A 27,109-nucleotide genomic window follows, 5' to 3' on the forward strand; every position below is an offset into this window, starting at 1 on the left:
TATTTTAAAGGCAATCTAGCACGATCAAAGATTACATATTCCTAAATGGGGGAGGGGGAAGATTACGGGTTTGCCTTGCAACTTGCTGTAGCATAGCACTAGCGACAGGACGAGATTTTTGGCTGGCAAGTGATTAAAACAGCCTGGTTTGTGGTATGAATGACAATGTTAATAATTTGTCTTTGTGGTTTTTTCCCCTACTGTTTCAGCTGCGCAAACCATGCAGGATGATTTACTGATGGACAAAAGCAAAGCCCAGCCCCAGCAGCAGCGGCAGCAACAGCAAGATCCAAACTCAGCAGAAGCCCCCTCTACACCCATCTCATCGGAGACATCCAAACCAGAAGATAACAGTTCAGTGACTAGTATCGGCACATCGGCTCCTTCCCAAAATAGCAAGGAGAAGATGCAGATGGAGTCTCCCATTTTGCCTGGGTTGAGCTTTCACCAGCCTCAACAAGAACCTGCAGCCGGCACCTCCTTGTCTCCCTCCTTTGGCAGCACCTGGTCTACAGGGACCACAAACACAGTGGATGATAGCTTTTTCCAAGGGATTACGCCAGTCAATGGGACAATGCTTTTCCAGAATTTTCCACACCATGTCAACCCTGTATTTGGTGGCACTTTCTCGCCTCAAATTGGCCTAGCTCAGACTCAACACCACCAACATCAGCAGCAGCAGCAGCAAGCTCAGCAGCAGCAGCAGCGGAGGTCACCTGTAAGCCCCAATCAGGCACCCTTTGCCCAGAGAAATGCTGCTTACAGCCATCAGCCCATCATGACCAGCAAACCGTCTTCCTCCTCTGCCTCCTCATCTTCCTCGTCCAGCTGGAATAACCATCAAAACGCAGCTTGGAGTACACCTTCCAACCCTTGGGGTGGGCTGCAGGCTGGTAGGGACCCTCGAAGGGCAGTTGGAGTGGGGGTCGGCGTGGGAGTGGGAGTCGGCGTACCCTCCCCCCTCAATCCCATTTCACCGCTTAAAAAACCGTTCTCCAGCAATGTCATTGCCCCTCCGAAGTTCCCACGGGCTGCACCCTTAACCCCCAAATCCTGGATGGAAGACAACGCGTTCAGGACGGACAATGGCAACAATCTGTTGCCTTTTCAGGTAAATGACTACATGCACCTTCTACATGGTGACAGCTATCACAAAGCTGTATTTTTTTCAGGGGTGTGTTTCATGTTATTGTTCTGAGAGGCATCTCCATAACTCATATTTGCATTGAATAGTCCCCTTATATGAAAGAAGTGGGGTTGATCCTAGAGGTGCATACACAAAGATTCCAAATTATGGCTTAAGGTTTACAGTCTTATTTTTCTTTTAACTTATTCTTAAATGTGACAGGGCTTTTTTGGGGCTTTTGTTTTTTTGTTGTTTTTTTTTTTAGCATCCAAAAGGTAGTAGCCTTGCTTTGTGAAAAACAGGTTTGGCAGACTATGTTCTCTTGGTGCTGTGTGTTTTCGTATTCTCCCATATGTGAGAAACAGGAGACGTTAAAATTGCTGGCTTCAGTTTTCTAACTGGCGTATTAATTTTAACCAAAGATGCTTCTTAACCTGAAATCCAGTTAATTATTTTATCACCATTGAAATAACTAATTGTCCTTATGTAGTGGCGGGATTTAACAGGGAGTCTGCTCGCATAAGGTATACATATGAAAAGCTGTATACGTCTGATATGTACACCCTGCTGTTATATTCACAGTGGATGTTTTGAATACAGCTAGAAGCAGCGTGGGTGTGTATGGAAAGAGTGGCGTATCTGTCCTTTCCAGTAAGGAAATGCCTAATACAATTGACGTGATTTAGAAATGGCAGGGAGGTATTGTATAAAATAAACCGTTTTATGCTGTTCAAAATATTTGCAGAGAAAAGAGACAATAGGACACGACCTTCAGAGCCATATTGCAATGGAGTCTATTTACTAGCTACACAGCTCTGAAATATTTAAAGCTGCAGTGCCCTTCACTGTTGGTTTTTTTTTTCTGTGACGACAAAGCAGATCAATTGCAGCTGAAACTGGGCCACATAGAAGATTTGCAATTTTAATGCAGAATGAAACCTGTCGTGGTGTGGAATCCACTTTAAGTTGAAAAAAGCAGAGCATGCACTTGTGGTTATATCTATACAAGGTGAAGTGAATCTCAAATTTCTTCTAGGTTAGCTTTTTTAGTCTCAGACAAATCGAAATTTTCTGTTTTGAAATACAGCAAAATCATTCATATGTGCTTTCTCTTTAGGTAATCGTGTTCTCAACAAACTCTCAAACATTTTTAACTTATCAGTATGGTAAGAATAGCATCTAGGTTGACACTTAGTATTAGAAACAAAGTAAAAAAAATCAGACAACCCCCCCCCCCATCACTTTAAGAGATTGTTGAAGTAAAATATATGCCATTCCTGTGCACTTTCCAGTCCCATTCAAAGAGGGCACCTTATAGTCAGCCCTGAAATTTCATTTTGCTGCTTCATTCTGTTTAAAGGGAGAGTTGCTAATTTTTTATTGGCCGCCCTCAATGAAGGTGGAGTGGCTTCTGGTGAACTGCTGGTCAGTGTCTCTGTATCACTGAAGTCTGGAGAAAGATTTTGCTTTAGTCACGATATGCCTGGTGAAACTACTATGTTGCATGAGCACAGCAATGCAAAAGCTATTGAATATAGCTCCCAGGCATTTTTTTTAGGAATGGGAAATGTGTTTCAATTTACAATTATTCTTTTATTTAAATTGTCTACATGTAAGACATTACAAATTCTGGTAAATTTAAATTAGTACGGAAGACAACAGTAAATGGTCTTATTTCTGTGGTTTGGTCAGTGAGATACATCTTTAATGAATACACACCTTTATTATTGTGACTGTAAATTGTCACAAATTAAACTAACAGGTATTTAGTCATAACTAGAAAAAAAAAAGTAGATAAATGTTTTTAAAGAAAGTTCCTTTGATTTTAAAATTAAGATTTTTAAAAGCTAAGGTATTAGCCAATATGTAGATCTGGAAACTTGGGGTTTTTTTCTCTGTGAATTTAACCTGGTATTTTCCTGTTGAACTGAAAGCAAATACTTAGACGACTCTCAGCACTAGCTGGAATAACAGTCTGAGTTCAGAGACTCAGAAAACTTGTATTTTTTTTCATGTTAGGGTCTTTTTAATACAAGCTGATGAATTTTGCATACAAGATTGTAATCTGGGTTAATTGTGGATTGGTCCTATACTTAACAAATTGCCAAAGAAGTCTTGAAAGCATGCTGTTGATAGGAGGCAACTGTTAAGTTACATTGATAAAAATGAAATTCAAATTCATATAAGAGTTTAATATTTCCTGCCTGGGTTGTGGTCGCCTTTTTTTCTTCTTTTTTTTTTTTTTCCCCCCTCAGAAGTTGGGCAATATGTTGACACAGTAAGTTCTGCTTGTCAGCACTATCAAGTAATACTGGCAGGTTTATCCATGTACATCTGCCGCCCTTCATAACTGAGTGTTTTTGATCTTCTTCAGAAATGCCTTTCAATTAACTTGCTAGCAACACATTAATACACATAGGCAAGTTCTTTGTGCTAACCTGTTCTTTTCTCTTATGTTGAGATTTTAAGACTTTTTAAAATTTGTGGTTTATATTTAATTAATTCCTTAATAAGATATGAAGCTCAAGATGTTCTAAGTAAAAAGAGAAATATTAATATGTTCACTGGTTGAATTAACATCAATGATACCTATTTTTTTAATTCAGGTCTTTGCAGTGATCAAAAATTTTAAGCAGAAAACTTCTATAATCAAGGATTGTTTTCTGAGTCTGTAATATATGAAGACAGCTGATACTCAGCTACTGATATATCTAGTTCTAGGAAAAAATGTTGAATTTGAAAATGTTTCTCTTAAGAACATGTATATAAAGCAATATGCTAGACGTCTTCGGCCCCGAATTTGAGTAATACATTAGTGCACCTTGTATGTCAAAACCAATCAGCGTCTGTCCCAAGGAGTTGTGCTGCAGAACATATCAGAACATTTAAAATGTCAGTTGGTAGAGGTTGTATTGGCATCTGCCTTGTGATTGGTGTTGAAAGGCAACTAAAAAGCTTTGGAGGAGAATGTTTTCATATACTTACTGAGGAAAAGTGATTGCACTGTATAAAAAAAAAATTGAAGATACAAAGCTGATGGTTGAAAGGGAAAAGAAGCGAAGCGGTCAGTCTGGAATGAAATGTAATGTAGCAAATGAGAGTTGGAGATAAGATCACAGGAATAGATGTTAAACAAGGCCAGACAGGAAATGTAGAAATGTGGCCAGTTTGTTCTTCTGAATATTCTTTGGCTGCTGTGTGGTTCGGTCGAAGGTCCTCTGTTGTGATTGTCATGTGACAAGCAGTAGTGTTGTGCCATTGTGCTAGGTGATCCTCATTTCTGGCATTTGAGGGTGACATTAACTGATTGTCCCTGGGACCTGGGCAATGGTTCAGTTCCTTTTTACAGCAGAGTGGTGGGTCTTGAAGAGAGCTATTGTCATCTCGTGCTTCTGAGCGGCTCCCAGAATTCTCTTTTCCTTCATTTCTCTCAGGTAAATAGTGTATTTCTTTCGGCTTCTGGCCATACGAAGATACTGGGACACAGCTTGTGGGGTTAGAGGATTGATAATGCCTGAAATAGACCCTTGGAAGCATGGATAAGGGATTCTCTTTACAGTGGAGTAGATAAGAAAGTAATTAAATATTTGGAGACCAGTATGCTAATTAAGAAAGTCTACCCCTATGGATTTTTAGTAATAACAACACTATAAGAATTTCCCAGAAATTGTTCAGGTTTTGCTGCTTTCTGAGTAATGTTCTTTAGAAACGATAAAAAATGCACAATTGCAAGTCTGAGATTTAAAAAACGCATAGCAATTTGGTGCTCTGAAGATTCTGGAATACATCAAGTCATTCTTGGCAGCTTTACTGATAAATATTTCTCTAACAGAAATAGATAAGGTGGTATTTATTGTGGATAAAGATAGTTTTAACATGCTATCTTTTGCAGGAAGGCTGAGAAAAGTTTTTTGGGGAAGATGTTTTGGTGTTTGTTTTTTTTTCTCATTGATGTCAATAGGAATTTGTCTGGACCCAGATAAAATTATAAGCTAAATTTAGAAATCATATATAACTTCAATATTTCATACTTAAACAAAATGCAAATCTAAACATGCAGTGAGTTTGTGTGTAGATAGGTATATATGCATAAATATATGTTTGTATTAATATATATTTATACATTTAGAGATATATATACTAATTAGTAATAAATTAGCAGGCACAAGTACTTTGTCATGTGTTGTATTGAACACATGGTAGTTGTTTGTTGAGTGAAATGAAGGACAAGGGAACAGCCACTGCATGATGTTTATAATTCCAGTGTGACTTCTGGTTGATGATTAATAGACAGCTCCTTAAGAAGCTGTTTTCTTTAAACATTTGAAGTTCTTCGGGCCTGTGATATTAGCCCATACTTAGCTTTCTCCATGCCAATACAGATTGATACTCAAAATAAATTATGTGCATATGCACACATACATGTAAGTATACATGCATATGCAGTAAACTAATGCAGAGTAATTTTTGTCTTCAAGTCCTAGGGAAAAGAATACTAAATACACTATTAACTTCAATTTTATAATGTTTGTGCTGTCTTCTTCCCAGACATTGAATTAGCTGTATATTATTTATCATAGTTCTGTTTCTTAACACTACAGTAACCTGAAATGCATATTAGGATATTTCATGTATATATATGTATGTATATTAAAAATGACTGAATTAAACTGAGTTCAAGTATTGGCATGTTCACGAGTGTAACAAATACAGTTTTAGATTTATGAGTAAAGGAGTTTTATTGGTTAATACACTTTAAATCTAGATTTTAAATCTAGTTTAAATCTAGATTTTTTTTTTGCAACCAGAAATAGTTGTGTGCAGTAAATCTATTTGAATGTTAATTTTTAAAACACTGTATTTCTTCATTCTAAATTTGACATTCTTGTCTCTGGCTTCTTGACAGTTCAGTAGGTAACCATACTTAGTAGTGTTACTGGTATCTTGAAAACTATTTCTTAATGTGTAGGAAAAAGAAAAACCTCTAATCTTAATTTTTCTTACATGATGATACACAAATACTATCAGCCTGCAACTTTATGAACAAAAAAGAAGAAAAAGAAAAAAAAAGAAAAGGACCTAGTTGTTGTGGAAGTAACTATATCCACTTTTTTTTCCCCTTTTTCCTTTCTTGCATGCTTCTATTGTTACTTATTAACTAGCACAACAAGTAGCCAGATTCTGAATATTAAAATATGAGAATACATGTCATGGTATCTCTGTAGTCTTCCAGTGTAACAGATACAAGCAACACATGACATTCTAGCCTTAGTAGTTGTGAAGTATTTTACAGTTTTTTAGATTTTTAATTTGACTGAGTTCTAAATGTCTGCGTTTGCAAATTAATTGGAATAACAGTAACAGTACAGAAGAAAAAGCATGACTGTTTCATATTTAAAGTATGATGATTTGAGCACTAATTACTTATTGATCATTGTCTTGATTTTAAGTAACCAACTGAATCATAGATAAGCCCTCAAAGTTAGTGAAGGTAGAGCAAAGGTAGGAGTTCAGTATGCAGTTGGTATTTTGAGCAACTCCATATATAGGGAGGATTTCCTTAAAAACATTAAAGGTATTAGTATAGAACAAAGAATGAATAATTTTGTCATAAAGATTTGATAAACGACTTATCTGTCTTTGGGAGGTTAGGTAGAGGGGAAGGTGAAGGGCATGGCAGTTTATTTTGCTATTTCCATTCTTGGATCATCCACAGTTTTCCTTGTTCTGCTTAGAGGCTGCTCTTGTGAATTGAATATAAAAGGAAGAGAGACCTGGAAAAGTAATGTTTTCCTGTTCCAGATGATTTTCAAGAAGAAAATAATGAGTTTGCTGAGTGGATGATGAACGTTTTAATTTCTTAGCAGCTGATGAAATAGCTCTCCTTTCATAAGGTCACTCATGAGTGATTCCTAGCTGAAGCATACCAAAGGGAAGTGAAAAGATAGCACTGCTTAGTTTGAAGTTATATAGTGATCTTAAACTGTATACATCTGAATTTCGCTTGGACTGGGCAGACTACTGTACTTTCAAAAGCTTTTAAATTAGGCTGAAGAGAAAAACATCATACCAAAACTATCTAGTGATGACCTTTGAGAAAGGCTCTAAGGCACTCTGGCCTTTATTTGTTTTTCTTTTTCCTGCTGATCACTTGAGATAGTGTTACAAGTTTGAAAATACTATTCATAAATAAAAGATGCTTGTCCTAGAAATGTAATCAAAACATTATTCCAAAATGTGGCATAAACTCCCACAGGAAATAAAAGCCTTTACAAACTTCACTGCTTTTCCCAAAATAAGCATGCTGCTTTGATTTTGCTTTTGCTTTTATCATAGTAACATGTAGTATGTTATTAAAGGAAAAGAATCTGTTCACGACCTTTAGTGTTAAGGCAGTTAGCAGACTTTAGATAGAAAAAGTATCTCTTTTCTCTTTCTTTTCCCTATTTTCCCCCACTCTGTCTTTTCAACTCCCAGAAATCAATATTGAAAGCTTTTAATGTATAATTGTTGGTTGTAATTAACTGCTGAAAATGGAGCACCATATCCTTTAGGCAGGAAAGAGGATTGTTTATTTGTATTCCATGTCTTCAAAAAAAACATGTTTTTATTGTCAGAAGATACCAAAAGCTCGGTAAAGAAATTCGGTATGATCTTCAAATGGGAGAAACAATAGAAGTAGGTGGAAGTTCCTGCCTTCTCTCAGGGGTAATCAGGCTGTTGTGCCCGTCTAGCCTATCTCAAGCCCAGTTAAGTGCTTTGTTTCACAAGATGTTGCCTGAAGTAGTTCTTACCATTTCTCATCTCAACCTACTTGTTTGGTATGGTGGGGTAGAAATAAAATTTCAGAAAGGGCAGGGAACAGAGTTTTCTAACTCCTGTTTACTCAGCATAAGGTCAGCTAAATTTCCCTTTGGGCTCTTTCTGGTGCTATGTGGGCTAATAACTTCCCTCCGATAGGGAAACTTCCTAAATGTCCACATGTATTTAGATTGCCAGCAACAAGAGTATGTTGAACATTTAGTATGAGAGAAATAAACTATGCATACTTCAAAGCTCTAGACAAATTTTCTGTTCCCAGTAATATTGACATTTTGTGTATAAATATATGCAAAATATATATATGTATGTTCATCTGTAATCTATATCTGTGTATGTATAAGCAGTTCATTTTCTCCAGAAAAGAATTGTAATTAATTTTCAGTAACACCTGCTTTAGAACTATGTTGGCAAAGTAGGTTTTGCTGTTGAGATAATTTGCCTTTTTTTCATACTTAAGCTAAACCTATTTTTTTCAGCGACTATGCAAGTTGAAGTGTGATAGTTTTCAATTCTCATTTTCTAACAAGTATGTCAGAGTAATGTTTAGACTTTTCAGTTGTTAGCCTATTGTGATATTTTATACATTCTGTAACTAAATTTAGGGTACCATTACCATGTTTTCTTTCATTATTTCTTCTTTATTTAATTTTTTCCCGGTTTAATTTAGTAGAAATTTACGAGAAGTGCAAAAGCTTTGCTTTCAAGCAATTGTTAAATATTGTACATACTGATAATAAGCAGGTGTCTCAAAGTAGTTAGATGAATGTACTGTTTTTGTATATAGAAATAGATCTTCATTTGTGTAATCTCTTCATTATTACTTGTAAATTTTAGAATTTTAAAAAGGTAAGTTGTGAAATGCCACAGAAACTTTGCTTGCGCGCCTTCAAACTTAGTCAACATTTTCATTTTCATAAGCTTCAATTATATGATTGTCTTTTCCTGTAAGTTCCCAGTAGCATTTGTAAAACACAGCTGATTGATACCTTCCTTTTCATCATTGTTTAATGTGGCTTTGTCCCTTTTTGCATGCTTTTCAGACTCATCCCAGAGATAAAATTGTCAATTTTTCTGAGATCTTGTAGACAATGTTAGGAGAGGGGATGGTGTGATCTCCATTCTACGCATGTAAATAAGAGGCACAGTTTGGAGAAATAATTTTCTTCTCAATGTTCAATCTGAGAAGACTAAAAGTTTGTTTTTCCTGAAATATTTAGTGCATATAACTCTGAAAGCAGAACATCCATTGACTGTCTCTGTCTGCTGCTTCTGTGACTCTCAAATTAGGCACCAAAAAGTGAAGAAAACAAATTGTCACCTGTGAAAAGTTTTAGTTTGTTACATGCTAATTATTCAGTAATTTAAAACTTTTCATCAGGGAAGAGAAAAGAAGGCAAATATTTAATTTCCTTAATTGTGAGACCCACTTTTCCTTCAACTAGCTATGTCATTCTCTATACATCTTCCAAATTCTGCAAGAAACAACACAGAACTACCACAAACAAACAACCTCTTAATTATTCATAAACATCACGGATGGGCACTGGATGAGATAGAGGTTTTGAAACTTAGCTATAGTTTATTCATGCAAAATGGTAGAATTTAAATTGCATAGGCAGTCTTACTCCTGCACTTCTGAACTTTTTTTTTGTGTATGACTTTGCAAAATTTGCAGGAATTGCAGTGTTCTTTTAAATTTCCTAGAGCTTAAGTAAAATACTTAAGCAGAACCACAGATTCTGTTACATGTTAGGATGATGACCTTCACATGACTCATCAGCCAAGTTGGAATCTTTTGATCAACTCTACAGATTGTTCTTGGTTTAACAAAGTTAATGAAAGTAATGTGTACAGAGCACATACTGTCAATGGGTTTCAGTTTTGGGTGAAGCATGACTTTGTGGGCATGGCCCCTGTTTTTGTTTCATCTGGCCTTGAACTGTTCAACTCCACTCCTTTCAAACTTCCCTTCTTCTGCTTCTTCCTGTTCCTGCTTTTTCATCCCCTTTTTTTACTGAGGCTTCTCATTTGAGTTGGCCTTCCCTATTCTGCTTTCTGTGTCAGAACTTGAAGTCACAGGGGAAGACCCAATAAAACCCTATAGTTACAAGCTGAATTGTGTTCACTTTGTGGGAATTACTCCTGTGCAAACTTAATAGCATGAGGGGTTTTAAGTAGGTTTAAACAAATTCAGGGAGAATGGAGTTTTCAGAAATATTAGCTAGAAGTTCTAAATTTTAGACATTTAGAAATTTTAACCAAGTGATAACTTAGTCTGAACATGCTGAACTGATTTTCTTTCCCCCTCCCTACACCCAGCTTCCAGAATGTGTGACTTGGGATTGATTTTCACACAGATTGACAGAAAAACACTTCTGACATAAAATGAGAAAAGCATTATGTCTTTAATATGGACATTTTTATATATCTAATTTTCTTTCATGTCATAATCATAAGTGGATGTTCCAGTGAAATTGATCTTTCCTACATGGAAGAATTATTGCGAGAGGTGCTCATCTTAAAAAGATTCACCGTAAAAAAGTTATTTTGGGCAACACTGTAAGCAACTTAAAGCCGACCTTTTAATGAGAAGTGTCAGGCAACTGACAAGTGATGCTGTCTATAATGTATTATGTTTCTGAATGAATCTGTTCTATATATAAGAATGTCTCTTCAGAACAAAGAAAATCACCCACTGAAGCTTTCTTGGTTTTGTTCTCAGAGTGGTAAAGGCTTTTTTTGCGAGTAAGATTTATTTCCTAAAGGAAGTCCTTGGCATTATGGCTTCTTATGAAAGTTGCTAGAAATAAAACATAGCAAACATTTTATTTTAAAACACTTGAATGGTAAAATATTTTTTTGGATTAAATGAAAGTTCTTAATTCCTCTTTGGAAGTTGCTGCTTCATTCTGCTTGAAGCAATGGAAATGTTTTAGGCTTTTACTGCTGCTGTTTGTTAGTTACCAGCAAGGGAAAAAAAAATAAAAGGAAGGAGTTGCTATATTGTCTTTAATGATTATGTAATTTGTACCTGATAAGAATTAAAAAGGCCAGCCCAGTGATTTTGACTTGATTTTGAAGGATACAGTTTAAACTGTTGCTATACCATCAGTACTACTACATTATCACTGCCGTCTACTTTATTTACACTATATGTGTAGATAAACTAAATTTAAGAACAGGAACTAGAACCACCAAACTAATTAAATTTTTCTTCATTTTTTTTGTTATTTTTCAAATTTAAGGGTTTTTTTTTTGTTATTTCTATAATTTTCAAAGTTTGTAGTGGTTATGCTTAGTCTTTTATGTGGTTGTAATGAAAAAATGCAATTTTAATGTATTTATGTGTATGTTCTAAATCCTCACTACAATGGGGGGGTGTGTGTTGGAAGTGTGAATTTCAGGGGTTTCACTTTGTAAAAAATAAGTCTTAAATCCTAAAAGTTCTCCTGGATGTTTCTTCAATTTTAAACTTAACTATGCTTATCTCTTCTGCTAACCTCAGATTTCTTCTACCTCTATCCTTATTTATTAAAAAACACAAAACCGAAAAAAAACAAGTTGACGGTTTTTTGTTTCCAGATTTTACTTTGCTAGTAAAATCAGTAATCATCAAGATTTACTAAAACTTTCTCACTGGCATCTGACTGTGAAATGCCATTTAATTTTAGTTACATGTCATACAATGTATGTAACGAACTATTCTTACCCTGAAAGCATTTACAGTGTTAAAAGAAAAAAAAAAAGGCATGGAATGGGTGAATAGTTTTGGAGCTTGTGCCAAGTACCGTTGGACCATCTTCTCAGTTCAGCTATGCTGAGTGTTATCCTTTTATAAATACATTTTTACTTTCACCTGGGATGGTGTTCTTTTATGGAATTTTAGGGGGTTTTTTTTATACTTTTTCTAATGATATTTAGAATAGTATTTTGAAAAAATATTTATGTTTAGTTTGGCATACAAAGTTGCTCTATTAAATGTTAGATCGTCTCAATTTTCCAGGCCTGCCTTCCACTGATATGACCATGATCATTCTTTTTCTCTTTTCTGTTTCTCTGTAACTTCCAAATTTTTCTATTTCTTTCCTATTGACCTAAAAAAAGATTAAAAAATCAATCATTCCAGACCATCCAGTATAGTATTAAAAAGGCAATGTTAAGCTGAAAAAACTTGACTGGAAAATTTAACCCTTATTTATAAGAAAATACTTGTAGTTTAGTTCAAGTAATGCATTTTTCTCATGTTCAGTAATTATTTTTTTTTTTTTAAATCTCATATGCGGGTACAACAAGCTCTCTGAGCAGTTCTTGTTCGTGTAGTAGTACTCTTGTATGTAGTGCATTGATTGAGGTCCAGGAGAACTTGTATTTGCTTAGTTTATCAGGCAGACACCTAGAATGTAAAAGACAGAAATCTAAACTTCCCTGTAAAGTTTATCATGTATTTAGCAGCCAGAAATAAGGTAGAGAATTAGCAGCATGTAATAGACAATCGCGAAATGTTATGACCTTCAGCAGTCAACAGATCGTACTTCAAAAACCTTAAATCTAATATATTAAAATCCCATGTTCACTGTGGTCTCACAAGGAAGTGTTTTCCAGAGTACTACTCAGAGCTTTTTTAGGCAGATCCTTTAATGCAGTATTTTACTTTGTGAAGGAGATTTGTTAAAAGCATTAATGAATTAACATGTAGGTAGCTGGTGTTACTACCATTTACTACATGACCTTTACAGTAACTGTACATTCGTAAAGGGTTAATAAATGATTAATATATTAACTGATTGTTAGAGTCCAGCATATTAACAGATGGCTTGTAACCAAATCTAATACCATCTGTTGATGTGCTTAGTAACCATTAAGATATATAATCGAGTCTGTCAAATAATTATAACATCGTTCATGGTTTTGAAATTTTCTTTAAACTACTCACAAAGATACCTTAACCTTTAAATTATGATTACCGTAACAGTCTGACCTAAGACTTCATCTCATTAATTCTCTTACTCATGTATCCTTTCTAGGATCATACTGTTTCTTCCTGTGTCATTTAAAAAAAAAAAAAATAAAAAAAATTTGAAAACAGTGAAACCTCTCATCGTAACAGAAAGGGCTTTTCTTAAAACTCACAAAGCCCTAAGCAGCAGCTAACTATGCAGTAGAAAGACTAAAGCAGAACGAGAGGGTGGAGGAAACAAAACTCAGGGATGAGAAAAAGTAGGATATTTATAATACAAAATGAATGTGAAGTTGTGGTATTTTCATATATGGTAATCCAAGATGACAACATACCTGTTCACTTTCTGTGGATGAGAATTTCTGCAAGTAAAATCTTGCAAGCTTTAGGCTGGGTTCGACATTTCAGCGGTAAGGGTCCTCAGCTTGGTGGCTCCTGCTACATTTGCGTGCTAATAAATGAAACTGCCCGTGACTTCTGAGTAATAAAATCAAGCATAATTGTCAGCAGAGTTTACAAGTAATGTTTTGATGCAAGCTTCTGCAGACAGTCTTACCTCTCTTGCCTAAACAGGAACACACTCTTCTGACGTGGTTTCACAAAGTAGAAATAGTAGGTTACTTATATAACATTTTTTTCTTGTTAGGCAAGGGAGAAGTAACTGTTGTCGTGTGCACCATTTAAAACTACTTGATAACAGATTGTAGTAAATTTTACAGTTTGTTTGGAAGGCTTCACTTTTCTAGAGAAACTGGGAAGTTTTCTTGCTGTTTCGCTTACATAATAGCTTTGTTTGAATATAAACTTGAACTGATCAATGTTTCCAAGTGTAGCTCAGGCCTTGGCTCTGTTGGGCATGTAGAGGAAGGGTAATAATTTAAAAGAACAAATACAATTAAAATATCTTTCTTTTGGTGAATACAGATGTGGATAGATGCAAAAGGGAACCCTACTGGAAGTATCATTTTTCATACAGCCTGCAATTTTGTTTACCTTTTCCACTTAACATTTATACTCATGATTTATAATCATCCAGAAATTAACTAATAAACTCTTGTCTTTCTCCTTTCTGTGTCGTCCTTTCTGGTCAATGAGGTCCTAGTTTATAGCGAAAATTAAGTCCTTGAGGTCATGACCTTTTAGTTAGTGCTATTGAATATCATCCTGCTTTGCTTCAGTTCTTCAAATTAATTCAATTCTTCCTGTATCATGAGCTGATCTCCTCTGTATTGATGATATCTTGTAAATATTATTAGCATGTTCCTACTCTAATAACCAACATTATTGATAAAATTGGTCTCATAAGAAACTCCATTACTAACTTTTCTTTAGCAGATTTCTGTTTAGCACTATCCCTTCTTTCCCTTTTTGTCATTTTCTTTCTTACCTCAGTTGCACTAATTACCATTTTTTTCACACTTGTGTAGTTACTTTGCTTGTAGCAGCATATGAAATGCTATATCGAAGTCCTTGTTAGATCAGCCATATCATATTCTTTCAAGAACCAGAAATCATACTTACCAGGATATTGTGTCATTAATGTACTATGCTACGTCATCTCTGCTTTTTATTTCTTAAAGAGAAGACATCCTTCAATTACAGTCATAAAAACTACAAACAGTGTTTGTCATCTATAGTTTCATATCCTGCTTCAGTTATTGCAGTTTTTATTTTGCTGGTCAGATATACACAGTACTGACATTCTTACTTGGACTAGCTTTAGTTGTTCCGCTGACTGTGCCTTACCAACTGATTAGTGTTCACACGCACCAATTATTGAATTGGATAGATGACATTGCTTTGTCTCTTACTGTTTACCTGTCTTTACTGTTTACCCTTGTTTTACCTGGTTTTCCCTTCTGTATATGAAGACCGATTATGGAGGCTACATTATTTTCTCCTGACTTCTTCTGATATGTTTTTGTTTAATTCTTCTATCAGTCTTGCTAGACTTTTCCCTAGACGTTTGTTGTCCAAGGTATTTGTGCTGAACTTGTTACGGTTTGCCTGAATGTACTTAAGTGGCTGAGCATCCTGGTTCTTTCCTTATAGCAACATTTCTTAAGGTGTCTGTCTATCTTTATTACCTTGTACAAAAAAGGAAAATTCTGTTGCAAATCAGGTAGGCTTTTATCTCAAGACATTTTCCCTGTCTGGAGCAATCTTTACTAAATTTGCCTTCTGCGAAATCAGTTCAGTTCTTACAATGGAAAAGGGAAGCATTTTTCTTGCTCCTACGAGTATCCTTTCCAATTTCTGTGAGGAGTTAAGATAAAGAAGGTTTCCTTTTGGTTAATTGCCTGTTCATACATGTACTTGTATATCTTGCATGTGACTTCTGAATTATTTTAATTCATTAAATTCAAATGTGCAGCAGTAATTTGAATGTGTAACCCCTAACAACATAAAAATGTTTATGGTTTCGTCTCTTCTACATGAAAGAAATATCTATTCTGGTTATTTTTCAGGGTTTTAACATAAGTATTCAGGCACCTTGTACATTAGACAGTTGCTCTTTTCTTCATATCCTGTATGGCTTTAAGCCTCTTAGGTGATAAGAGATGCAAGGATGCATAGTGTGATTCAGTTACTATTTTAATATATTTATTATCTGAAATAATATATTTAATATATTATTATTAAACAGAAATTTTTCATACATGGGATGATTCGGTACTTGCAACTGGAAAAATTACTTCCTTGTTTACAAAATTTGATCTGAAAAGGAATTGCTTGCATATAATTGGTTTGAAGTGTTACTTCTATTTAAAACATAATTTTGAGCTGGAATTTTTTTCTTCCCTTCTGCCCTTCCGTCCTCTAAGTGGAGCTTGATGCTATGAGTGGTCTTTGAATTGCTACTCTCTGCTGTTTCCCACCTGTTCAGTTGCATACATGCAGCCTTTGGTAACTTTGAAGCTGATCAAATAGTTAATAGCAGATGTTCTGAAATTAAAATTTTGAACATAATTACACTTAGGAAAAGGATTGCCTTATATCCCAGTGGCTATAACAGGAGTCCTCAACTCATGTTTAGAAGTAGGTGTACAGCTGGAGAGAGCCTGTAGTCCCCTTTCCCTTATGAGAAGGTGGCTGTGACAGCTTGGGATTCTGTGATACGTTATGTCCTTGATAAAGTCCCACAATGGAGAACATCTCCTGCCTAACTATTTTCAATCCTCCTTAGGAAAAAGGTGGCAGAGTAGATTTTTGTGTGTGCCTCTTTAAAGAAGGTTTTAAATTTTTGCACCACAATTTGTCATGCATATTAATCATAGTGTAATAATATAAAGTTAGGACGTGGACAACTTACATGAGTAATTTTAGTAATTAGAAGTATATGGCAGCTAATAGGTTAAACATTTTCTTTAAATCCTGCTGGATGCAAAGTGACATCACATGGAAAAGGTCACCTCCTTGTCTTCTCTGGGAGCTGTTTTTTACAGAGAGTGTTTGTGGCTGCTTTAGGCCTGTGGGTAAATATTGGTAAATGACACCCCACTCCCCACCCCCACCTCTACTGAACAACTGCTCTCACTATTCTTGAAATTTTCTTGGCTTCCTTGTAGAAGTAAAGGGCTATATTTGCATTGAAATGGCAAAATTACTGTCCTCTCTAAGGGTAGTTTTCCAAACCAGTAGGTGAAGATCTTGTCCTGTATGAACAGATGAAATGTCTTACCCCTCTTTTTTGTTGAAATATCTATCTGGAGTTCTGGCACCTACCAGTGTTTTTGCTCAGGAGGCACTATTTCCTGAACTCAACAGAAATGAAACAGGAGCCTGACTTGAAATATGCCAGTTAGATATTATTTTAGTCACATTGTTCTTAAAAGCACAATGAGTTTGGGTAAGAGACAATATTTTATTTGTCATAAGGCGTAAACATTTCAGTGACACTTTTTTTTTTAACCTTACCAATATATTCCATGTCACTGATGATCAGTAACTGTGCATAAAACCACTGTTTCTGTTTCAGAGAAATCCTTGGGATTCCTTTCCTGTGGTGGCCATAGTAAATGAAGCTACTGGGCAGTGGTGCTCGGACATCTGTTTGACAGTTATTACTTGTATTCTTTTCTGTCTCCTGTTTTGTCTCATTATCCTATAATATCATGAGACAGACTGCTCCTATTGTAAATCTTTCTGAGACAATAGCTTCCTTATACATTATGTCTCTACTGTCTTTTATATTATGTGGTCCAGGCTGCGAAGCATGATCATTCTGATCCTTTCATGGTGTAGCATCTCCAGAACTCCCTTCTCCTCTGTTTGCAGTCTTTTCATATTTGTAGTGCTTTCATCTTGTGATTTGAGGTTTGCACTTAACTTGTGCTGATTTAGCTGTCAAGGTGTTCTTCAGTCAATGTTAATTTTTCCTTGCTGTGGGACACAGGCATCATTCTACTGAACAGAGTGGTAGAAGCCCAAAGGTAACTTATCAGTGTTGAACTCTTGCACAGCAGGCCAATGAACCAGTTAAATTATGTCATTGTAATAGCTCAAGGGTATAATGAATGGCCTTGTAAATTCTACTGCTGACATCTTTTTTTTTCCACTTGCTTGTTTTTTGTGAATTGATGATCATCTTGGGTGTAACTATTTTAATCCTATATTTTACAAGTGTTAGAACTGTTTGTTACTGGAATCAGTAACTATAATAGAAAGTGGATACATCAGCTTTTTGAGATGCATTCAGCAGCAGGACTGATGAGCAGATTTTTATCTAAAGCATTACGTTGAACAAAATATGACTAAACATAAATCCTGTCAGTGAGTGCTCAGTCAGTTGTAATGTCTGCAGATCATTCCCTACAGCAATGTAATGGGCGTAAGAATAATAGCTGTTTTGTAGATTCTTTTGATTTTTTTGGTTGTTGTGAGGTTTTTGTTTGTTTGGGTTTTTTAAACACATTGTCTAATTGTTTTGATGGCAAAAGGAAGATGTTTGAAATATTAATTGTATTATATTTCTGTTTGCTGATAATAAAGAGTGTTCCTTATTGGAGCATTAGGTTAGGGGATTTAAACATTTGACTAGGTGCTTTACTGTCTTTGAATCTGAGGTGGAGAAATAATGCTAGTGATCATGGAAGTAGTATGCTTCAGATATTATAGAAGTCTGTTTTGGAAGAATAGCTAAGGGTGCTTCAAAGAACACAATAAGTAGGCCATTGCTTATTAAGGCTCTGATGAAAGAAATGAACAATATAATGTAGAACAAGATATATATACACACACATGCACACTATATATATATATATAGTGTAGATGTATATATGTCCAGTAGGCCATATTGTGGTTTATTCCCTGCAACTCCAAAATATGAATTGCCTAAACGAGGGACACAATGTATTCCTCTCAGTCTGCTCTGTAGCTACCATCTCTATTTAGGAAAAGGCAGGGTAAATTCTATTACTTTCTTCCCCGCAGTTTGCATGCAAATATTGAATATTCATTAACTTGTCAGGATATTCTGTTTAAGTGATTATGATGCCAAGTCTTAAGGCTGTAAAGCCTGAAATTTTTTATATATATTTTGGGCATGTATTAAGTGTGTACAAAAAGGGAATCTCATCTTAACGGCAAAGTAAAATGACCTTTAAACTGAATAACATAATTTATATTAGTTTTCATAATTCTGTATAATGCCTGTTTTATCTCTTCCGTTTTCTGTGCTTTTTAGTTCTTTTGGAAATAAAAATTGCAAACATTTCACTGAAGGATTAGTTTTCGTGTAACATTTTAGAACTCAGAATTTATAATGGGATAAAGCTTGAATACAACCTTTACCTTTCTTTGTGGAAAAATTGCTTAGTAGGTCAAGGTTTCAAGGCTTTTGGATTCAATCTGAGTTCTTGCATGTTAGCTATAAAAGTTTATATAACACAGACAAGACGATTAAATATCATTAACTCGAGTTCTGAAATGTTATTTTTCAAATTATATGGAAATGTTTCCATAATCTATATACAATTAGATATTGTTTTATATTTGTATTAAACTTTCTTATTTTTTTAGAAGCTTTTTGAACAAGCTTAAAAAAATTCACCTTTTGCCCAGTGAACTTCTGAACACCTGGGAAAGTAAAATGTGCTACAGTTGGTAGTGAGAAAAGACAAATGTATGATGATCTTTCGAGGTCCCTTCCAATCCCTAACATTCTGTGATTCTGTGTGATTCTGTGAAAAGTCGATGTGTTTCTTCTGTGGGCATTCCAAGAGCAATAATAACATAAGAAAACATTCCCCTTTTTGTTCCAGTAAAGGAAAATAATAAATCTGGCTTGGTTTAATACTATCCAAAATTAACTGGAAAGATCAAAAAAGAAAATGGAATTAAAATAAAATTCCATTAAGACTTAGTACTAGTAGCTCTGCTGTAATGTTCTTTATCATGGGCATAGACAAATATGCCTATTTTCCCCTCCTACCTACATTTTATGCCTTCTTATTTATTTTATTTTATATTTTTATGAAATCCAGTATAAGGAAAAAATTACTGAAATTTCTGGTTAATCTAGTTCTGCATGCATCTGTGTAGTCAGTCATGTTGTTATTGGCAGCATTCCGGTACCAAACTGCAAAGGAAGTAACACTTGCTATTTACAGTTTTTTGATTCTTTTGCAAAGTGATCATTTTACTTTACCATGTGACCGTATTCCTCAGATTTCCTGTCTTTTGAAAGATTTTTTTTTTAAACTTTACTGAGAATTCAAGTGGGATTGCATTACATCTGAAGCTGCTAGGAGCTAAACACTGCTCAGAATATTTAGAGCTTGCTGTATGTGATCATTCTTGTGCACACCATCATGGCAGATTGAGCATCCCAAGCCAAACATCCATAATACTTTTTTTGCAGTTGCTGTTCTTGCTGCTTTGGATTGGGATACTGGAGGGAGACAAACTAGTTTTCCTTGTGTTCTTAGTAATAACTCCTGCTGCAGGTGCTAGAACAGAGTGAGCGAGCCCAGTTTGAAACAGTGCTGGCATTTTACCCTGTATTTATTCAGAGCTGTGCTTCCATTGACTTCAGCTTTAGTTGGCAATGCTTACCAATCCTGTGCAGCCAAATCCAGGCTTATGTCAGGCACAGAAGAATGAAACACAGCAGTGACCACAGTGAAGCAGTTTGCATTGATAGGAAAGTTGTTTAAGCCATAAGAATTTTAGCTGTTCTCCAGGATCTCATCTCCTCCTTCTGATCGAAATACTACATGTAATGTCCCAGAATCAAGTAAGAAAAAAATGCTGAGACTTCTGTGAGCCGAACTGGAGTTCTGGTATTCTCCTGGAAACAGTTAAGTTCAGTGAGTGGAGGCCATCTTGTCTCTCGGCAGAGTTGGGCTGCGTTGTGCCACATACTGGTGCAGGAAGCTTGACAATCTAGGGCAGCATGAAAATGTAGAACACAGAAATAAATTCCTGAAATTGAAATATATATTATATAATATAGGAAGCTTGGAAGCTTAATAGGAAGTCAGTTAGCAGATGGGCTGAATTACATAGACACAGGGAACTGTGTCTTTGGAAGTGTCTAGGTACCTGAGGTTTTGCTGCTTGCATAGTAAAAAATAGGCAGATCAGGTGTACCTCTCAGCTCAATGTGCATTTTATGCTACAGATGCAGACGACCATGCCAACAAGGATTTAACACATGCATAAATACATGGTTAAGGATTTTGAGTATGGATGATAGCTAGGCTCAGGCAACATGCGTTAGATTCCCGACATGCCTTCTCAAAGTAAAACTTTTCACTTTGTGACTGTAGTTTAATCAATTAATGTCAAGTGTCTCTGCTGCCATAATCCAGAGATTAGAAGGATGTGTCTCTGCTGCCAAGATCCAGAGATTTCCTTCTGAGACAGAAGGAAAAGGTACAGCTTCAGTTTCTGGAGCAAGGTGCATGTTCTCCATGTCTCTGCCGTGGGATATGTTCGTCATTTCCTTTTTTCATTCATTAGTTCCAATTACTTCAGGCTACCTGTTCAAGCTGAAAGAGGAAGCCAGGCTGTATTAAGGTCCACTGAACACCTATTGTGGCCCCAGCTATAGATCTGGTCTTGGCTTTGTCATCCATGATGTAGTCATATATTCTTTTTTCATTATCTTTCCCTCGTACCAGTAAAGACATGGTTTGTGTATCTATTGGGAGGAAACTGAAGTAGTGCTAGGTATGCCTTGCCCTTACGTGCCAGTGCTCTGAGTCTGAAGGGGGCAGGACAAAGAACACCACATTACAGAGTATGACAAAGAGAAAAAGTTCTTTTGATTTCAAATGATACACATACATGTCAATTACATACTTCTGGTACTGCTAAGTAATCTTTGTTCCATAATTAAGATAACCCTTCACTTTAAGAATGTCTTTTCCCCTACTGGAATTTGCTGACATGCTGATTATACCTCAGCCATCTCCTGGAATAAGCAACACAGGTGTCTGTCCTAGAGATAAGAAGACCTCTTCAAAGCACTGGTTTGATTCATTCCTGGACCTGGTTCATTATGCATATTGGATGGAAACTGGAGACCTCTGAAAAATTATTATGGTTGTGTAATTAAAGACTAGCATAATACATATGCACAAAAGTGTAAAATGCAGGTAAAATGCAAATTATTGTGTTTTCTCTTTTTATTTTAGTGTCTTGATTCTGCAGTTATTTTTTTGGCAAAGTTACTGTTTGTGGCATTTTTTTTTTAATTAACAGACATATAATAGACAGTATATTTTGTGACATTCTTAATCAGCCTTACAAGATATTTAAAGGTAGAAAATCAAGACGCAACTTCAACTGGAGGTCCATTTCACTTTGTGATCCTCAAAATTATGATCCTGCATATACATTTGTAATTTTTCACTATGCTTAACATACACATTTTGAGGAAGTCTGTCATGGATGAATGTATAAGTAACAGCCAAGGTCTGTGATTTAAAGATATGGGACCCATATCTTCTCTAAGAGTTGTTAAGCTGTTTTTATTTCTTTCAAGACTACAGTATTGTAAGAACTGAAGTATGCTGCCATATACACTACAAGCTAACAAGGATGGAGCTGCTGTCTGTGCACAGCAAACGTACAATCCAACACAGGCAGGCTGGACTTCATCTTTTGCTAACTTAATGATTGCTGTGTAGCCAAAGGCAGTGCCTTGTAGCTGGAGATTTCTTTTGTCCATAATGTAATTTATCTATATAGATCTTAGGATCTTTGTCTTCTCTAGAAGATCCCAGTAGATTTTCCAGACTTGCTGGATTTTCGAAGTACTTTTCCAAGTTTTTAATGCTGCTTTATCATTTTGTAGTTTATATTTTGATTTCTATTCATGGTCCTAGTCCCAGAACTTCCTTGCAAAGTTCTCATGTGCTACTAAGGACCTTTATGAATTGTTTCTATTGTTGGGATTGTTTGGTAGTAGATCAGTAGCCTGCAGAAACAATGCAAAAAGCAAATCCGGGAGATGGAACAGTATCAGTTCACAAAACCGGGAGAACCTGTTCATGCTGAGAAATAAGGAGACATCATCCTGTGCATGTGTGTGCGCAAAAGCACCAGGCTTCTTGGAAGAAATTGCTGAATTTAAGAAACAGTCTTCAAATCTGCTGAGTACAAATGAGTTACTACTGAAATGAAAGCTACTAGGAAAAATGGTACTTAGGAGCTAGAATGTTAGCCCTGACTTCTTACTTTTATCACCCACCCTACAAAATCTGTAGTCAGCATGCATTATACTTACGCACATGCCACAATATACTTGTAAGAATCTGTTGTGTCTAAATTTCCTTTACTTAATTTAGTTTGCTCAAAAACTATAGTGGGAAGTGTTATAATTGCGTAGGTAAATGGTTTTGATTAAATTGATCTTCTTGTGTCCAATGTAGGTCTAATTTAATCCTGAAAATATATTGCAGGTTTGTACGCTCCTTAAAAGGTTAGAAAGATCCTACATTCTAGCAAACCTGCCATGTATAGCCTTGCCTTTGATGCTATGATTTTTTTTCCTCCCCTTTTTTCACATGCATCCATGTGCACAGCTCCTTGGGAAGTTTTAGAACAAAGTAGGACCTCCCAGGGATTTGCTGCCATAGTAGCATACTTAAAATGTGATATACATATGTTAATAAAGGACAATTAAATTCAATTTGTAGGCTGTCTCCTCTTCTGAACTCACTCCTTCTGACCTCTAAGACTGTAATCTCAGGAATGTTTAAAGCTGGAATAAACTATCATTGTGGCAAAAGCAGCAGTCCTGCCCTTTTACTCTCCTGCCAGTGTTGGTTTTGCCAGCTCAGCTCTGCTACAGCTGTATAGTAAACCAGGTCAGGTGACTCATCTGATTGAAAAATACTTCCCACCCCTATGTAGGATATAAGCTGTATGTTTGCTTTCATATTTTCGCTTCAAAAAGATGGTATAGTTCAGTACTGTAATACCTGACCTCGTTACATATTCACAGTACGGATATTTAAAAGGTATTTAAAAGAAAAAAATAGAAAAAGATGACTAAAATTCTTGCTCTGAGGGAATAATATAGACCCTATTTAATCAAGTTACTAATATATCACAAGAATAGAACTTTTTTTACATCCAAGTTACACTTTTTCTTTTCAATCTAGCCTTTCATTACTTTTAAGAAAGTGAATATGAAATAAACCAAACTCATCTTTCCTACTGCATATTACCAAGCAGTGGGTTGTTTTAACCAAAATAAAGTTTTCTGTTAGGAAAAAAAATTATCTCAGGGTTTTTGGTTTGGGTTTTTTTGTTGTTGTTTGTTTTTTTTTTTTTCTCCCCAAGATATATTTTAGATTTTCTGGGCGTAAATTTTATTTTATATTCCATATGTATTGATCCACTTGGACAGGTGAATAAGTACTCTTTTAAATACATTATACAAATGTTGGCATTCTAAGCAGCTGTAGAAGACATAAAAATCATCAACAATGAAAACTGAAAATCAGTGTGCTCATTTGAACTTTAGTGCTTAGTATAGCTTCAGAAACCAAGTATTATTCTTTGAACATCATGTTTGACTGCCAAAAAATGCTCAATAGGTGAAATAAATGTGTGTAGAAAATAATGTTAGTGCACTTATAGAAAATATAAAATTAGCATGTTGGAGAAGGGAAGTTGGATCTTCAGTGTACAGTAGACAGACTGTGGGAACATGACCTTTTTGGCAGTGGGAAGATCTGTATTTCAGAGCTTTCTGTAACAGCAAATTTCTAATAATGTGTATTTATTTGAATTCCAGAACAGGAATATTAAAAGAAAGCTCAATTATACCAGTGAACTCATTTGCTCCTTTAGTTTTATTTAAAGACAACCTCAGAAAAAGAGGGTTCAAGAAAAAAGATACTTATTAAGGCAAAACTTCTGTTACATTTTCTATGGATACTGCTGCTTCTTGACTGAGGATTTTAAATTTTATTCTTTCAAGCAAAAATATTATCTTGTAGTAACCAACATGTGGAGAACATTGTTCCAGGAATTTTGGGGGCATATTACAATGAAGGTTTCAGTTTGCACAGTAGAATTTTATACCACTCTTTATTAATTGTAGCGTAATATAGTGTACAAAGGAAAACTATCTTTTACATACTTGTGCTTTTTTTTAATGACAATGATGAGAATAAGAAAATGTCTTTTAGAAACTGACTACAACAAGGGGACCGTTCTGTTATGCTGCCCCATTACGTACAGTACTCTAGATACATGGGCACGGGTAGATTGTTCCCTCCATAAAGATTGTTCCTGAACTTTGAAACTGGTTATTTTAATAGGCCTGCTAAAGGTTGTTAGTGTTTTTTTTTCACTTTTCCCCTTTTACTTAAAAAACAGAAGTTGAACTACAGCAAATTAAAAATGAGAGATTCAAACAATACAAACCAACTCTTGCTTAGATTTTTGAGTGCCCTAGTCTGGAAGTGTTGCATATCCTACCTTGCTTTTTGTTTTGTCTTGCATCTAGTGTACTCTCCTTAAACCTGTGAGATTCATGTTAGACATTTGAAAAGTTACTTGGTACTTTCTGGAACAAATGTACCTGCTGGCATCTTAAGCATTGCTTGCTTCTGCTCCGATGTTAAGGTAGCACTGTGACAGAAGGCAGATGATGAAGCTGTAAAACAAAAATCTCTGAAACAATTTCAGTTCACCAGTGTAAGCATTAATATTGCTTGTTTCAAAGTTCTTATTTAAATGTTAATTTTTAGAATTCACTGTTGTTTGTATATGTATTTTTAGAAATATTAAAAAGCCTCTCTGCATAGCTGTACTGGTGAAAGCAGCAGTTGCAAAATGAAGGGTATCATTTTAACAACTGTAGCCTTATATCTATCATTTTTTTTGTAATATAAAAAGTTCTATCAAGAAGAAATGTAGACTTGGATGCTGGAATTTTATAAAATAAGAAATGAGCCTGCGTTAGAAAATTATTTTTTCTGTAACAGTCTTTGTTTTCTTTTTTTTTTTCCCCCCCTTCTAGGACCGGAATAGGCCCTATGACACTTTTAACTTGCACTCTTTGGAAAATTCCTTAATGGATATGATAAGGACTGATCATGAGCCTCTGAAAGGTAAACACTACCCTCCCAGTGGCCCACCAATGAGTTTCGCTGATATAATGTGGAGGAATCATTTTACAGGTTAGGAATATTCATATGTCCGTGCTTGCTTGGTGTTTAAACAAAAATCAGCTTTTCAGTATTGCTATAAACTTTTTGCTAATGAACGAGTTGTCAGTTATGTAAAACTTCTGTTTTCCCATCTTAAGATAATCATCTCTACTGTAGGAGGATAAGGTGAAATGTTTATACATTTATTATAAGTGCACAGTTGTAATATTATCTAACTGGAATTTCCAAAACTTGGTTTTGTGTATCAGCAAATTGCACAATTGGGTCTCCTGCTGCAGTCACTCAGTTCAGAAAATGTGTAGTGCAACTGGAGTCCAATTGTTATGTTCAACATCTTATTCAAAGTTAATACTACTCTTATTTTTGGATCATCAGGTAGTATACAGGATTCTAAACCAACCACTGTATCAAGCTTACTCTCTACAGCTGTTTCAGGTTTATCTTAAAAAAATGTATCTTAATTTGTATTTCAAATTGTTAGGAAGAGCCAAAAGCTATTAGATGTTGTTAAGTGCTGGGAAAGTTTTGATTATTTATGCTACTAAACTGTATTTGTTCTACCAGGTTTAGCATTGGAGATGAAACCATTTCTAATACTTAGGTGATACTGAATAGTGAAAGGTTGTGGCAGCATTTCAATGAATAAATATTCCTGATTGACCTGCACACTCCTCTGTCTTAATCTTTCATTGGTTAAGTTTAAAAATAGGTACACATTCTTGCTCACATGCATTCTTGCTGACTTTGAACACTGAAGCAAATAGTACGCCATGTGCAAAGGAAGTATTGAGCTAGAAACGATTCCTAAACTCTCAGAAGTCAGGACGCTGGAACTGATAGACAAGAAATATAGTTGTGTATGGCACTTCCTGTGCTAATGCTTGTATACATAGTTTTCTGATGTCATGACTGCCTCATTTGTTCCCCTCCACATTTATATATTACATATGGAAAAATATTTTTTCTTTGTCTGTCTTGTGCCTTTTTCACCATCTTTCTGGGTACAGAGTTTTTTTTACAACCATACCAAACTGGGTTCTGTACTCTTTGCTCTTTTAACCTGTGCTTTCCACTATTATCTTGGAATTTGCTGTGCTATAGCCTTCATGTGTCTTTTAACCATTATTCAGCTGTCTAAAATGGCAAGAAATACTGTCTTATATCTATCCTGATCATTGTCCTCCAAAAATCCTGGTTTAAAAAACAAACAGGCAAAGAAAAATAATGAGATGGGTTTCAAATGACTTTTTAAAATTGTTCACCTTTTGGTAAACAAGCCTTGTTTTCTCAAACAATTTTAGCTAACAGTGCTTTCATGTCAGTTGGCCTTACATGTACTATCCACATTTTTAAACAGAAGGAGTGAAAAGATGAGTACCAAAACCCTCCGATTTTGAAAACACAGAAAGATTTAATTCTAGAAAAGCTATACATGTCTTGGAGCCTCCAATGCGTGTTACAAAGCCAGTGCAGCTATTTCAGGATCACTTCAGCCTGCAGCTGGCAACAAAGTCTTCAGCAAATGCATATTTTTAGAAGTACTGTCTGTATATGTAGTCATCAGTA

General features: G+C 35.4%; 1 protein-coding gene across 5 annotated transcripts in view; it reads left to right on the top strand.

The window, feature by feature from the left end:
* CPEB3 (cytoplasmic polyadenylation element binding protein 3) overlaps positions 1-27,109 on the top strand; it is a 95,797-nt gene that overhangs the window by 8,176 nt on the left and 60,512 nt on the right. For 4 of the 5 annotated variants that reach the window (XM_068397579.1, XM_068397577.1, XM_068397575.1 and 1 more), the window contains exons 2-3: positions 210-1,111; positions 25,393-25,552. In XM_068397579.1, coding sequence (XP_068253680.1) covers positions 221-1,111; positions 25,393-25,552 — 1,051 coding nt within the window. In that variant the 5' untranslated portion in view covers positions 210-220. The remainder of the gene's footprint in view (positions 1-209; positions 1,112-25,392; positions 25,553-27,109) is intronic. The other variant, XM_068397576.1, reaches the window with a different exon arrangement.

Source organism: Nyctibius grandis, chromosome 4 (assembly GCF_013368605.1).
Source record: "Nyctibius grandis isolate bNycGra1 chromosome 4, bNycGra1.pri, whole genome shotgun sequence".
NCBI classification, from domain to species: Eukaryota; Metazoa; Chordata; class Aves; order Nyctibiiformes; family Nyctibiidae; genus Nyctibius; species Nyctibius grandis.